At 57.6% G+C, this 12,497-nt stretch overlaps 2 protein-coding genes across 3 annotated transcripts; both read right to left on the bottom strand.

Annotated features, from left to right (window-relative positions):
- PYCR1 (pyrroline-5-carboxylate reductase 1) lies at positions 1,975-6,673 on the bottom strand. Of its 2 annotated transcripts, none has more exons than XM_005694051.2 (8): positions 6,590-6,673; positions 6,053-6,165; positions 5,724-5,794; positions 4,802-4,981; positions 4,331-4,552; positions 3,930-4,022; positions 3,619-3,782; positions 1,975-2,791 (listed from the first exon to the last, which is right to left on the bottom strand). In XM_005694051.2, the coding sequence occupies exons 2-8, from the start codon at positions 6,117-6,119 to the stop codon at positions 2,626-2,628; spliced, it is 963 nt and encodes a 320-aa protein (XP_005694108.1). In that variant the 5' UTR covers positions 6,120-6,165; positions 6,590-6,673; the 3' UTR covers positions 1,975-2,625. The 2 variants fall into 2 exon arrangements, with proteins under 2 accessions (XP_005694108.1, XP_017920930.1); XM_018065441.1 differs by lacking the exon at positions 6,590-6,673 and adding an exon at positions 6,522-6,545.
- MYADML2 (myeloid associated differentiation marker like 2) lies at positions 8,323-12,208 on the bottom strand. The gene has a single exon (XM_018065440.1). The coding sequence runs from the start codon at positions 11,388-11,390 to the stop codon at positions 10,467-10,469; it is 924 nt and encodes a 307-aa protein (XP_017920929.1). The 5' UTR covers positions 11,391-12,208; the 3' UTR covers positions 8,323-10,466.

Genomic DNA, 12,497 nt, shown 5'->3' with positions numbered 1-12,497 from the left:
TGCCTCCTCCGAGGCTGTGACAGGTGATTCCTTACTTTGGAACCATCTTCTGGCTTTCTCCAAACGCCAGACCAGGGCATGTGTGGGAGCAGCAAGACCCCCTCATCTTATTGGTAGACACCTGACACACAGGAGGTGCTCCAACAGTGAGACTGACTTTGACTTGAAGGGAACAGTCAAGAAGTTTGGTCCTGGGCAGATGTGCGGTCTGTGGGACCATCTCTTCCAGGACATGTTTCCCCCAAGGGATGATGCCAGGGTCTCCGTGCACTGTCAATTACTCTGCCAGGTGAGGCCCATAGCCCACTCATGCTTCTACCCACCAGCATGGAGTGCCAGGGGCTCATGCCCTAGGGAGGCCCTGCAGGGATTCCAGGCCTCAGGAGGGCCTTGGGCACTTGGTACGTGGGGAGTGACTGGGACTCTGGAGGCCACCCTGACAGGGACGAGGGGGTATAGTCTTGCCCCTTGTGTGCGTGCGTGCTCAGTTGTGTCCGACTCTTTGTGACCCCATGGTCTGTAGCCCACCAGGCTCCTCTGTCTGTGGCATTTTCCAAGCAAGAATACTGAAGTGGGTTGCCATTTCCTCCTCCAGGTGATCTTCCCAACCCAGGGATCGAACCCGAGTCTCCTGTGTCTCCTTCACTGGCAGGCGGATTCTTTATACCTGAGCCACCAGGGAAGCCCTAACTGCGGTCATCTTGCCCCGTAACCGCTGTCTTTTCTGTCTCCCGTAGATTTGGAAGGCCATGTCCTTGTCCCCAGAGTGCTCTCTTTACCCACCACATTTGCACAGGGCTTTGGTTCTAAGTGGGCCCAGGGGAAGGAAATGAATCAGAGCTGAGACCTTGCAATGCGGTTCCTGGAAATCCTCTGCCCAGGGGCTCTCCTGGTCCCCTCCCCTCACCCTCCCAGGACCCATCGCTTTACCTGGATGCCCTCCCACCAACACCCTACAGATGCCCAGTCTTGCTCCTCTGACATACTCCCTTAGGTGTGTGTGAGTGTGAACCTCTGGAGGCAAGGGGCCTTGTCTTTATGCTTAGTAACTGTTCATCAAACAAATGTGAGCTCTCTTGGCCCCAGAAAAGGTTCTGACCCTCAGCAGCTCCTCTGATCTTGTGGGCCTCTGATGATAGATAATTTTAAGTCAACCTGACTGGGCCATGGGGTGATCAGATACTACCTCTGCGAGGGTATTTTTGTATGAAAGTAACATGTACATCAGTAGACTTCAACATTAGACCAAATTAACATTTTAATCAATAAAGCAGATTGCCCTCCTTATGTGGGTGAGCATCACTGGAGCAGTTGAAGGCCTGAATAGAAGACTGACTCTGCAGAGTAAGAATTGTCCATCAGCCTACTTCAGACCTCACCTGCCTACATCAGTTCTCCCTGCCTGATGGCCTTCAAATCAAAATACTGGTTCTCTGCGGGTCTCCAACCTGCCTGCTTGACTCCATAATTGTGAGCCAATTTCTCATGATAGATCATGATATGAGCTTTGCAACATATATAAAACATGATAAACCCTGTTATATATATATATATATATGCCATCTCCTACTGGTTGTTCTTCTGAAGAACTCTAACCCATCTTCCTAAGGGGCTCCTTCTTTATCTGCCCTTGACCTTGCCTGGGTGAGCTGGGGAAACATCTGTCTCCACCAGCCCCCACCAAACCAAAAGGTGCAGAGTGCTGAGGCTGATACCCCTCCCCGCCACAGCAGGGCCTGCCAAGACCAGCTATGGTGCCAGCTTCCAGTCATGCCTCTAGGGACTTTCCCCAGAAGCCCTCTTGTCCTCTGCTCACTGGGAGACTCAGCCCCACCAGCCAGGCTGGCTGCCTTAGAATGTAGGGCTCTGGAAATGTGGGCAGCCAGCCTTCAATGTTATACCAGACAGCGATGACCCTCCGGCACAGGTGGGAGCCTCCCTCCCCACGAGGGGACAAAGTTGCAAGTCCAGGCATTGGGGCTGGAAACCAATTTATTTAACCTAAAAAGTTAAGAGACAGAGCTGACAGCGTCTGTGGGTCAGGCTAGGAAAGGGAGATGATGGCGTGAGTGTTGGGGCCTCGGAAGTCCAACCAACTGAAGAGCCTTCTTCTCAAATGTCCTGCTGGCCAAGAACCATGTGCCCTTCTGTGGGATGTTAGGGACCCTCAGGTCCTTCCCACACTGAGGAAAGAGGTGTGAGTGGGGAAAGGGCAGATGCTCTCCTTGGGTAGGCCTTTGTGGTGGGGGTGGGGAGGGGTGGGGCCTTGACCTTTGTACTAGAGCTGAAGCCAGCTAATGCTGAGTGGGGAGGGTAAAGCCCCCTCAAGCCTCCTGAGCTTTGGAGGAAGGTGGTCCCGACGTGGTTTGGGGACGGATGAATCGGGAGGCTGAAGCCAGAGAATCCTTGCTTTGGACCAGGACGCACTTGGGGGACCATGCAGGTTCCCACTGGGAGGTGATGTGCCCCGTTCCTGGCTATGACTCGCAGATCCGAGTGGACCAAGCCATGGGCAGTATGGATCAACATGAGGACACCCTGTGTAGCCTGGGGCTAGATACTCCCAGTGCAAGAGCTGTGAGCCCAAGAGAAGGCGGAGAGTGGCCCACAGGCAGGTCGGACCCCTCAGTCCTTCTTGCCTGCTGGGGCCATGCTGCGGGGCAGTAGCTTGGAGTAGCCAGAAGGCGCCAGCGAGGCGCCGGGAGGGGAGTCCAGTTTCACCTTGTCCAGGATGGTTTTCTTGATGGCAGCTGGTGAGACCTTCTCCTGGTCGGCCATGGACTGCAGCTCTCTGGGAAGACAGGAGGGATGCATCCAGGGCCCCATCTCCTTCCAAGCTCAGGGGCCCAAGAGGGAAGTGGGAGGAAGTCCATGGCTTCCAGTAGGGAGCTGCTGCGCTGTCACTCCTACCTCAGGGCCTTTGTCCCTGCAATGCCCTTTGCCAGTGACCCCTCCCCTACACTACCATCCATCTGCCGCTCACCCCATTCAGGTCAGCTCAGGGTCACCAAATCTACCAGCAGCACCTGAGACACGGAACCGTCTCGGCCCTGAGCACGGGACATGGGCCTCATCTGCCTCCCTTGCAGGCTGGCACCCAGAGGGCAATGCTATGTTCTAGCCTCACTGTCAGACAGTGGTAGAGAAACCTGGGGGCTTGGACTGGAGGACAGGCGGGATGCTGAGAAACAGGCCTGTCCATCCCGCAGACCTGAACTTGCAACAGGGACTCTGAGCCAAGATGCCACACCTGGTCTGTCCCCTGCTCTTTCAGCTTTCACTGACTGTGCTGACGTTGTGCCAGTACCTCTCACGCATCTCTTACTCTCCCCGCAAGGCCAAGAGGAAGGTGGTATCATCAGCCCCACAGAGATTTCCTCCTGGCCTGCCTCCCTGGATTGGATGACCACCCCGGTCAAAAGGCCACAAGTGATGAAACAATGAGGAGCACAGCCTGGGCCCGGGAGGCAGCGCCTCCTCACAGCATGATGGGGGATGGTGAGGGATGCTGTACACTGCAACCCCAGGGCTCCCCGTGCCCTGCCCACTGCCAGGCCAAAGCTCGATAACCATCTGCTGAGCCAGTGACAGAGTGGGTGGGCAGTGGCTGAGGCCCACCGTGTGCGGATGCAGGAGGCCTCCACGGCCTTGATGAGCAGTGAGCGAAAGCCCCCACTCTCCAGCACATGCAAGGCGTGGATGGTGGCCCCGCCTGGTGAACAGACGTTGTCCTTGAGTTGGCCTGGGTGCTGTTCAGAGTCCAGTAGCATCTTGGCAGCCCCCTAAAGCCAGACAGAGGGGCTGAAGGTTGTGAGGGTACTGACCCCCCTCCCAGCCACACCCACTGACTCTCCAACCATCCCTCCAATGCACCAGTCTTGGTCCTGGCAAGGAGTGGCCCCCACCAGAGGGTCAGGAAAAACACTAACCAGCAGAGCCTGGGCCCCGAGGCGGACTGCCAGGCGTCTTGGAAGTCCCATCTTCACGCCTCCATCAGCCAGTGCATCCAGGGCTGTGAAAGCCTGCAGGGAGAAAGTGCTTAAGCTGCTGTCCCAGGCCCATTCTCATTTTTCTCCGGGCACTGCTTAGAACAGCAACCCCAGGGAACCTCATGACTCCCCGTGCCCTACCCACTGCCCAGCCAGAGCTCTATGAACAGCTGCTGTGTGAATGACCGAGTTGGTGGCAGTAGCTGAGAACCACCGTGTGCAGTGGGTCTGTAGTAGCTCTGCCCGCAGGAGCCCAGAGCAAGGAGGAGGGTGGAAGATGGGAGACATGCCCTGAGGTCCTGGGAACTGCCTACTTGCCCCTGCCCTTCCCCAGTTCTCACGTAGGCTGGGCCACTGCCGCTGAGCCCTGTGACGGCATCAATCAGGTCCTCCTCCACCTCCGTGCAGAAGCCCACGCTGCTCATGAGCTGCTCCAGGAGCCTGCCGTCCTCCACCTGGGCGTGGGTGCCTGTGGCATACACTGTGGCCCCTTCCCGCACTACGACTGGCGTGTTGGTCATGCAGCGGATGACTTTGGGAGCTGGTTGGAATGCTGTCAGCTTCTGGAGGAGAAACCAGCTGTGTGTCCATCCCAGCCCCTTTCCCTGCGGGCTGTGCTGGATGTGGGTGTGAATGTGCTCACCCAACTCACCCAACCGAACACTTCCTGAGCTCTACGGGCTGCACCAGTGCACCCACTTCACAGGTGGGGACCCCAGGTGTGGAGCAGGCCAGGACTCCTGAGCCCTCTGCAGTGCACACATCTGCCCCATCTCCAAACCCTCGAGCCAGCCTCGAGCCGCAGTGCCCACCTTCTCGATGGAGCTGATGGTGACACCGGCTGCACAGGACACCACGATGTGCCGAGCCTCAATGTCCGCGGCGATCTCATCCAGGATGAAGGGGATGATGTGTGGCTTCACGGCCAGGAAGAGCACGTCGCTGTGTTGCACAGTCTCCTTGTTGTGGTGCGTGAGGTTCACCCCCATCTTCTGCAGGGAGCGCCCAGGCAGGCTCAGCCTGTGACTCGTGGCTGGCTGGCCCCCGCAGGGTCCCCCCCAGGCCAAAAGCCCCTCACGTAGCCCCTCATCATAGAGGATTCTGGGAATGTCGGCATGGCAGGGCTAGCGGCTCAGGGCATGGGGCGCTGACATTCTCTGCCACTCCCACCCCAAGGTGGAGAAGCATTCTGCTCTGAAAGGTAACCCTTTTGTGGATGGAAAAGGGAAACTGCCTGCTGTCTGGGCCACCAGGCTCTGTAGCCCCTAGACCCCTGCCCTGTGCACTGCAGGTGTGAGTAGTGCTGTAGATAGTGGTCTTAAGCTGGGAAACTGCCAGCACCCTTGGAGCCCTCACTCAACTATGCCAAACTGAAGCTGCGTTCAGCCCTTGGATTTCAGTCCTGGCCCCCACACTGTGACTGTGACCCCTGTGGGGGCTCCACTCAGGGAACCGCATTCCTGACCAGCACCCTTTCCCCACCAGCTGCGCATGTGCCCGATGAAGGTCCCAAGAGCCGAGAGAGGGAAGCCATCTGCAGTCTGAGAGGCAGAGTCTTTAAGATAGTCTTGCCCAGGGACCGTCTTCTCATTGGCATGGGGAACTGCAGCATGGTGCCGCCCACTGGGGCCCCTACTCCTAGTCTTCCAGGGTCAAGGCTGTCACTGACTTCCAGAAATACTGACCAACCTCCAGAGGGACAGCCGCCCAGTCACCCTCCAACCCTGCACCTACCCTGAGGGCAGAAACAGTGGCCATGTCCATGTCTGGAGAACTGGCCATTATCTTGTGGGCAGCCACAACACCTGCAGGAGACAAGAGTCCCTCCCTCAAGGCCAAGTCTGGCATCCCTCCCCCACATTCCCAGGAAGAACAGAACCACCCCCCTACCCCCTACCCCCACTCCAGGGTAAAACAGCAATCACCGCCTTACTCTCAAGGCTACCGTTTCGCACAGGGCTCAAATGAGGCATGTTATCCCGACTCCCTCTTCACCTCCCAGCCTGGGGAAGGGTAACCGGCCCACCCTCTTACGTTTGTCCTTTCCTGGCCGTAGAGCCTACCTGCTGCTGTGAAGCCCTTAGCCAGGGCAAAGGCCAACTGGCCAGCGCCGATGAAGCCCACACTCATGGTGTCTGGAGGTCTGCGCCCACCGCCCTCTCAGCTGGCACCGGCTCTGCAAGAACAAGGCGGGACGATGGGGCAGAATCCAGCCCAAGAAGTTAGGCAGACAGTGCCAGCTCTGGCCACTCCACCGCCAACGGGAGTCCCCCGCCCCCGCCCTATCTCAGCCAGTCTAACTCTCCCCTACTCCGGTGCCCCGCCCACCGCGGCTTCCCGATCGGTTCCCGAGGGTCCCGGACACAGGGAGCAGGGAGAGGCGCGCCCGCCTCCGGAAGAGGTCGGCAGCTGCTTGGGGTGGGGAGGCGAATCATCTGCGCCCCGACGCACCCACGCCCGAATCCCCTCCCCACGCCCACACCTCCCCAGGTCCGAGCCCCCTCCAGGCCGAAGGCGAGGGCACGGACCCACATTTCCCTCCCGGAGTACCACCACCGGCCCAAGCCCGACTTCAGCCTGGCCCCGGATAACCCAGTTACCCTGTACGTGTCGCCCCCCAGTCTGCAGCGCCGCGCCCGCCACGCGGCACCCACTCCCTGGGGCCCCACCTCCGCCGCCCCAGCCAATCCGCGGCGCGGCCGCCTTGGAGCCGACCAATCTAGGAGCGCGGGAGGTGCCAAGGGGCCGTTGCATCATCCGCAAGCCCGGGCCCCCCGCCCCCGCCCCCTAGGCCCAGTCGCCCCTGCGCTCGAGAACCCGCATCCCGCTACCCCCAGCCAGGGCTCCGGACTCTTACCCACCCGAACCCGGACCGCGCTTGGGGACCGAGAGCGGCGGGGGAGGGGCGACAGGAGCCGGGTTCTCAAAGAGCGGCCCTGGGCTTCGGCTCCCCTCGTGGGGCCCTGTAGTTTGAACACGGACGCGGCTCTCACTCGTTGTGAATCCAGACATGTTATTCACTTGATCATCGAGTATGGAAGAGTACAACTAGCCAGGATTTTTTTCCTTTCTTTCTTGTAATGCTTTTTTTTTTTGAATTACTTGCTAGGCTTCTTGCTTTATTTTCGGGAAGCGGGGATTGAAAACAATTTATCAAATAGCATTTAAGGTATAACACTATTTTGATACTGTATTTTGTCACTGAAATTTTTTTTTTTAATTGTATCGGAGGTGTGGAAACTGGAGAGACAGCCCCGGGCTTTCTCAGAATCTCAAAACTGGGAGGCACCTGGGAAGTCCAGGTCCCTCCCCTTGAGATCTGTACCCTTTCCTTCCTCACTACAGTTTCCCCTCTGTTAGTCTCAGGCTCAGGTGCCCTTTTAAAACTACATGGCTCTGGGGGTCACTGGCCTATTACCATCGTGACCCTCCCCAAACACTCTCAGGGTGGGTAGTGGTCAACCAGTAGATAGAGGAAGATGACCTCCTAATGGCCCAAGTTCCCACAGAGCACCCCATATCTCTTGACATCTTGTCTGCAGGGTCTGTGAAATCTTTCAGCCCTGGATTCTCAAAAGATTCTCAAAAGATCTCTAGTTATCTTTGTGAAGGACATGCTCAGGGCTCATTTGAACTGAGCTTGCTTTTGTGGTTCAGAATAGTCTGGAGTCCCAGTCAGTAGCAAAGTTAAGAGCAAAAGTAAGAAGCGATCCTCATTGACAACCCATCCCCTACCAGGGGAGGGGATGAGCTGCTTTTTTTTTTTTGGTTCTGTATCTTAAATGATGACAAGCTGTTCTGAAATGTAATTTCAATGCATTTGGATGTTTGTGCCCCAGAAAGCAAGGCTGAGTTCTTGACATAATAATGACCAACACTGACACCACCAGACCACTGTGCAGTGAGCTCGTGTACACAGCAGATGTTCAGGCCTCCTTGTGTTTATCGTGGCGTTCAGTCCTCACCCTCTGAGGGAGGAGCTGTTGTAAGTTCCGGTCCAAAATGGATTGCTCAGGGAGTGGCCCAGGCTCAAATGCATAGATGCAAAGCCGGGGATCCTACCATGTTTTGACTGTATGTTATTAGAGAGGGAGCCTCCCAGGTGGCTCAGTGGGTAAAGAATGTGCCTGCAATGCAAGCGACCCAGGTTCGATCCTGGGTATGGAAGATCTCCAGGAGGAAGGCATGGCAACCCCCTCCAGTATTCTTGCCTGGAGAATTCTATGGCTAGAGGAGCCATAGAATTCTACATTCCATGGGGTTACAAAGAGTCAGACGTGACTGAAACGACTTAGCATTCACACACGCACATATCATCAGAGAACAAAGTCTGTCCTTTAAAAAGTATTGTTTTTCACGTGACAACAACACATAACTCCTTCCTCCAAAAAGAAAGGAGTGAATCTGATCCAAGGAGTGAATATCATGAGGACATTCCCCAGTGCAGCCTCCTGGGATACAGAGGACATCTGCTACGCTTATCTTGAGCCCTGGAACCCCTCTCCTCCTCTGTCGCCCCGCTCAGGACCTTTGAAATTTAGAGTGGATGGAGCTTTGGGAGCAGAAGATCACAGGGCAGTGAACAAACTGGGGACGCGTGACAGATAACTCATTTCAGAAACTGGGTTAGAAAAGGAAGGAAAACTGTTAAAGGCCTCCCTGTGGGCTGGGAAGGGTGTGGCCTGTAGACGCCTTTGTCACCTAGCAACATGCTCCCAACCCCCACCCTCCTTAGCCAGCAGGACACCTCGGGACACAGGGGCTCCTGCCCCCTTCTGGATCTGCTGTTGAACTTGGGCCTCTGCTGGTGAAGGGCCCCTGTGCGTGTGCCCTCCCTGGTGGGCAGACAGGCCATGTCTCTCTCACTGTGCATGGTGCCAGCACAGGGAGCCCTCGGACCCTGTGCCTAAAAGCTGCTTGGGCTCTGCTACCACGAGTGTAGTGGCCCCTCTGCCCACTGCCATGCCCAGGATCCCTGGAAACCCCAGTGGTGGTGGTGAGTGCTGAGAACTCCCCACCCCCATCTTCCCCTTGTTGTCACCCACTACTTCTTGAGGAGGCTGCCCCCCGCCACCCAGTATCCCAGCACCCCCCTCCCCGCCCACGGCTGCCTCCTTCCTCAGCCAGGTCTAGTCTAAGCTCTTCTCTGGGAACATTCTGGCAGATGGCCCAGGAGGTGCAGGTGGCCACCACCCCCTCTGGCCACCACCCCCTTAGCAGAAACTACTCAGTGCAAATCAGTGTTGGTGTTTATTTCCTGCTCAAGGCCCTGGCCCAGGCTATGGGCTGAGCAGCTACTGTGCTTGGGCAGCTAGTGGTCTGCTCCAAGCTGGCCCAGTCTGGGCCACTGAGTGGGAGAAGCTGGCTGGAGTGTGGAGAGCAGTGGCCCCAGCAGGTTCTGGTGGTCAGCTAACAGGCAAAGGAACTCTTGAGCGGAGGTCGTTGGTCTGTGAGCACCAGGGGGTGTCTGGTACCCAGGTTCGTGTCTCAGTGGCCGCCCCAAGCTGGTCCTCCTCTGGATCAGGGCTGCCCCAGGCCAGGCCCTCCGGGTCCTTGGCAGGTACGGCAGAAGCTGCTGCTTTGGGGTAGACGCTGGGGGCTCAGTGGTGACTCCCTGGTGAGCGAGAACCCAGTGTCTTCCTAGCGTGCTGTGCCCTTAGCAGTATTGCTGGCTGTTATGGGCCCCTCCAAGCCTGCGCTGTCTCTAGCTCGCTGAGGCTGCCCTATGCGACCACTCTAGAGTCCTTGTTCGGCTTCCGAGGCTGTGGCCACCAGAGGTGGGTAAGGCAGGGTCCTAGCTCCCAGCTCCTTCTCCTCGTGTGGGCACAGATACTCCAGCAGGAAGGCATCTGCCTGGATCTTTCCAGGGTTCCAGAAACTGCCCCTCCCCAAGGCCAGAGGAAGCACTGGCTTCCCACATCCCTCCACTGACCTGGCTCTGACACTTTTCCTGGGTTCCCTTCTGACCCCTTCCCACACCTCTGGGAATTCTCGCTTTTCAACTCTACTTAGGTGACTCAACCTAGATGTGGTCTCCAGACACTGATGGGCTTTTGGGCCAACTTTGTAATCCTGGTCTCAAGGTTCCCATCTGCATAGTGGCTCACAAGAGTGCCTGCTTCAAAGGGTTCTCATGTGTTACAGGAGCCAGCACTAAGGGAGGGCATGCCAGGAAATGGAGAGAGAGGAAAAGAGAGAGAGACAGAGACAGAGAGATAGAAAGACAGAGAGATAGAGTGGGAGTTGCCTGGCGAGACTCCTCCCCCGTGACCTGTTCGTGGCCTCCTGCCCTCCCTGCCTCTCTGCCCCTTCTCTGTACCTCCCTGAGCTGCACCGCTGAGCACTGCCAGAAGCCGAGGCATGGCTCTCTCGGCTGCCTCCCTCCAATTCGTCTTCACGGGTATGGGTTCACCTGGGTCCTCTCATGATGCGAGCCCCTGGAGAGCAGAGGTGGGCGGGCTGCTGCCACCTGTTATGCTAGAAGGTGGGCACGAAGCGGATCCTCTGGGAGTAGGCCAGGTCGGCGACGTAGAAGAGCAGGTTGACGTAAGTGAAGATGGCCACCACCAGCTGGCTGTCCCAGGGGCAGCTGCCCCTTGGGCAGTCGGGAGGCCGCCCAGGCTCACCGTACTTGGGGTCGAAGCAGAAGACAGGCCAGATCACTGCAGCGCTGAGGTAGAGGAGCGTGGCCAGGAAGGTGTACACCACCACCACACGGTCGAAGGGGCAGCCCAGGCCCCCTGTGTGACCCAGCACACTCAGGACCACCACCGCCACTGTGGCCAGGAAGCAAAGGCTGTAGACGGCCACACACCATTGGGTGGCCACGTAGCGCCCATAGCGGCTATCATGGACCAGCGCCCCAAATATGATGCAGGCCACGAAGGCCTGGACGATCTTGAGGAGGCCTGACACTGTGGCCATGTAGCTGGCCACCTGGCCTGGCCGGGCCCGGGTCAGGGCCACCTCCGTAGCGTAGGCCAGGAAGAGGAGCCCGGCGAAGACGCTGGCTGCCAGGCGGAAGTTCCTGGCCGTGCAGCCCTCAGGCTCTGGCGGACACTCCAGCCGAGTGAAGTACAGTGGGTAGATGACGGCTGCTGTAGCGGATAGCAGCGTGGCGAGCATGGCGAAGGCCGCCGTGAAGTTTCCCCAGGACAGGCGCAGACAGCCGTGTAGCTGGGTGAACTCGCAGGCCACCACCAGGACGGAGAGTGCGAAGCAGAAGCCCCAGGCTGCCACGCAGAAGGTGCCCTGCACGCCTGAGAAGCCACCCCGGTGGGCCACCAGGCTGAAGGTGGTGCAGCCGAAGATCAGCTGCAGCACGCGGGCCGTGCCCACGGGAGACGTCACGGCACCCAGGTGCAGGTAGCCGCCCCCGGGGGGCTCCATGGTGCTGCCCATGTGGCCGGCTGTGTCCTCCCCTCACACAGTGCCCGGAAACCCTGGGGTCTCTCTCAGCTCCGTCTCCTGCGGCAGTAGCAGGTGCCGGCAGCCTGCAGTGGCAGTGACGGTGACGCCGCCGGTGACATTGCAGCAGAGCAGGCTCTCGGCCGCCTGTGTGTGTGTGTGTGGGGGGGTGCCGAGGCCCCCCCCCAGCGCTATAAATAGGCGACCGGGATCAGAGCCCCGGAATAGCAGCCTGAGTGCCTGTCCCCATCCCAGAGAGACATCTGACCCTTGCGTCCCGCCAAGCCGTAGCCATTAACCCCTTGGCTGCTGGGCCTCTGAAGCACCTGCTTCTGTCAGTCAGCTCTGCTGCCTGGGGAAAGGGGGAGGGAAAAGAGCAGAAGGGACCAGGTGCCCCAGCTCAAACAGCTTCGGCAGCAATGGTGGGGGAGGGGCACAGAGAGAAGAGGGCAGCAGCCACTCTGAGGCAGCGATCTATCTGGGAGGCCCACGGGGCTTGGTTCAGAGCTGGGATGGTGTCAGGACCCCATTGTCCCCGTCCCTCAGCCAGCACTCAGCTCTGATTCCTGGGAGGTGGCGGGGAAGGGGAGTGGAGACCCTCCTCCGGAAGGTGCCCACCCTCATTCTCTTCACCCTGATCTGGGGGCTGAGTTTTAGCTTTTATTTGTGGGGATTATAATGGAACTTTTTACTTGATCCTCCTAGTCATGTAAACTCCTAGGAAAAACTCAACTCTGCCATTTTAGCCTAAAATATTAACAATAGGGACTTGCTTGGTGGTCCAGGGGCTAAGACTCTGTGGCCTCCTCAATGTAGGGGCCCAGGTTTGATCCCTGGTTGGGGAACTAGATCCCACACACCGCTGCCAAGAGTTTGTGTGCCACAACTAAAGATCCTGCATACTGCAACCAGACCTAGGGCAGCGCAGCCAAATAAATAAGTATTAAAATAAAATATTAAAAATATATGAAATGTTTTTGAAAAGGAAAAAAAAAATTTTGACCGTGAAAGTAGTTTTTGTTCAGGCCCAATCAATTCTATCACCTGGGTTCAGTTGCCTGAATATTGACTTTCTATTAGGTATTATAAGTTACCTAGAGA

Source organism: Capra hircus, chromosome 19 (genome assembly GCF_001704415.2).
Source record: "Capra hircus breed San Clemente chromosome 19, ASM170441v1, whole genome shotgun sequence".
NCBI classification, from domain to species: Eukaryota; Metazoa; Chordata; class Mammalia; order Artiodactyla; family Bovidae; genus Capra; species Capra hircus.
This window is presented reverse-complemented; position numbering and strand designations above follow the sequence as displayed.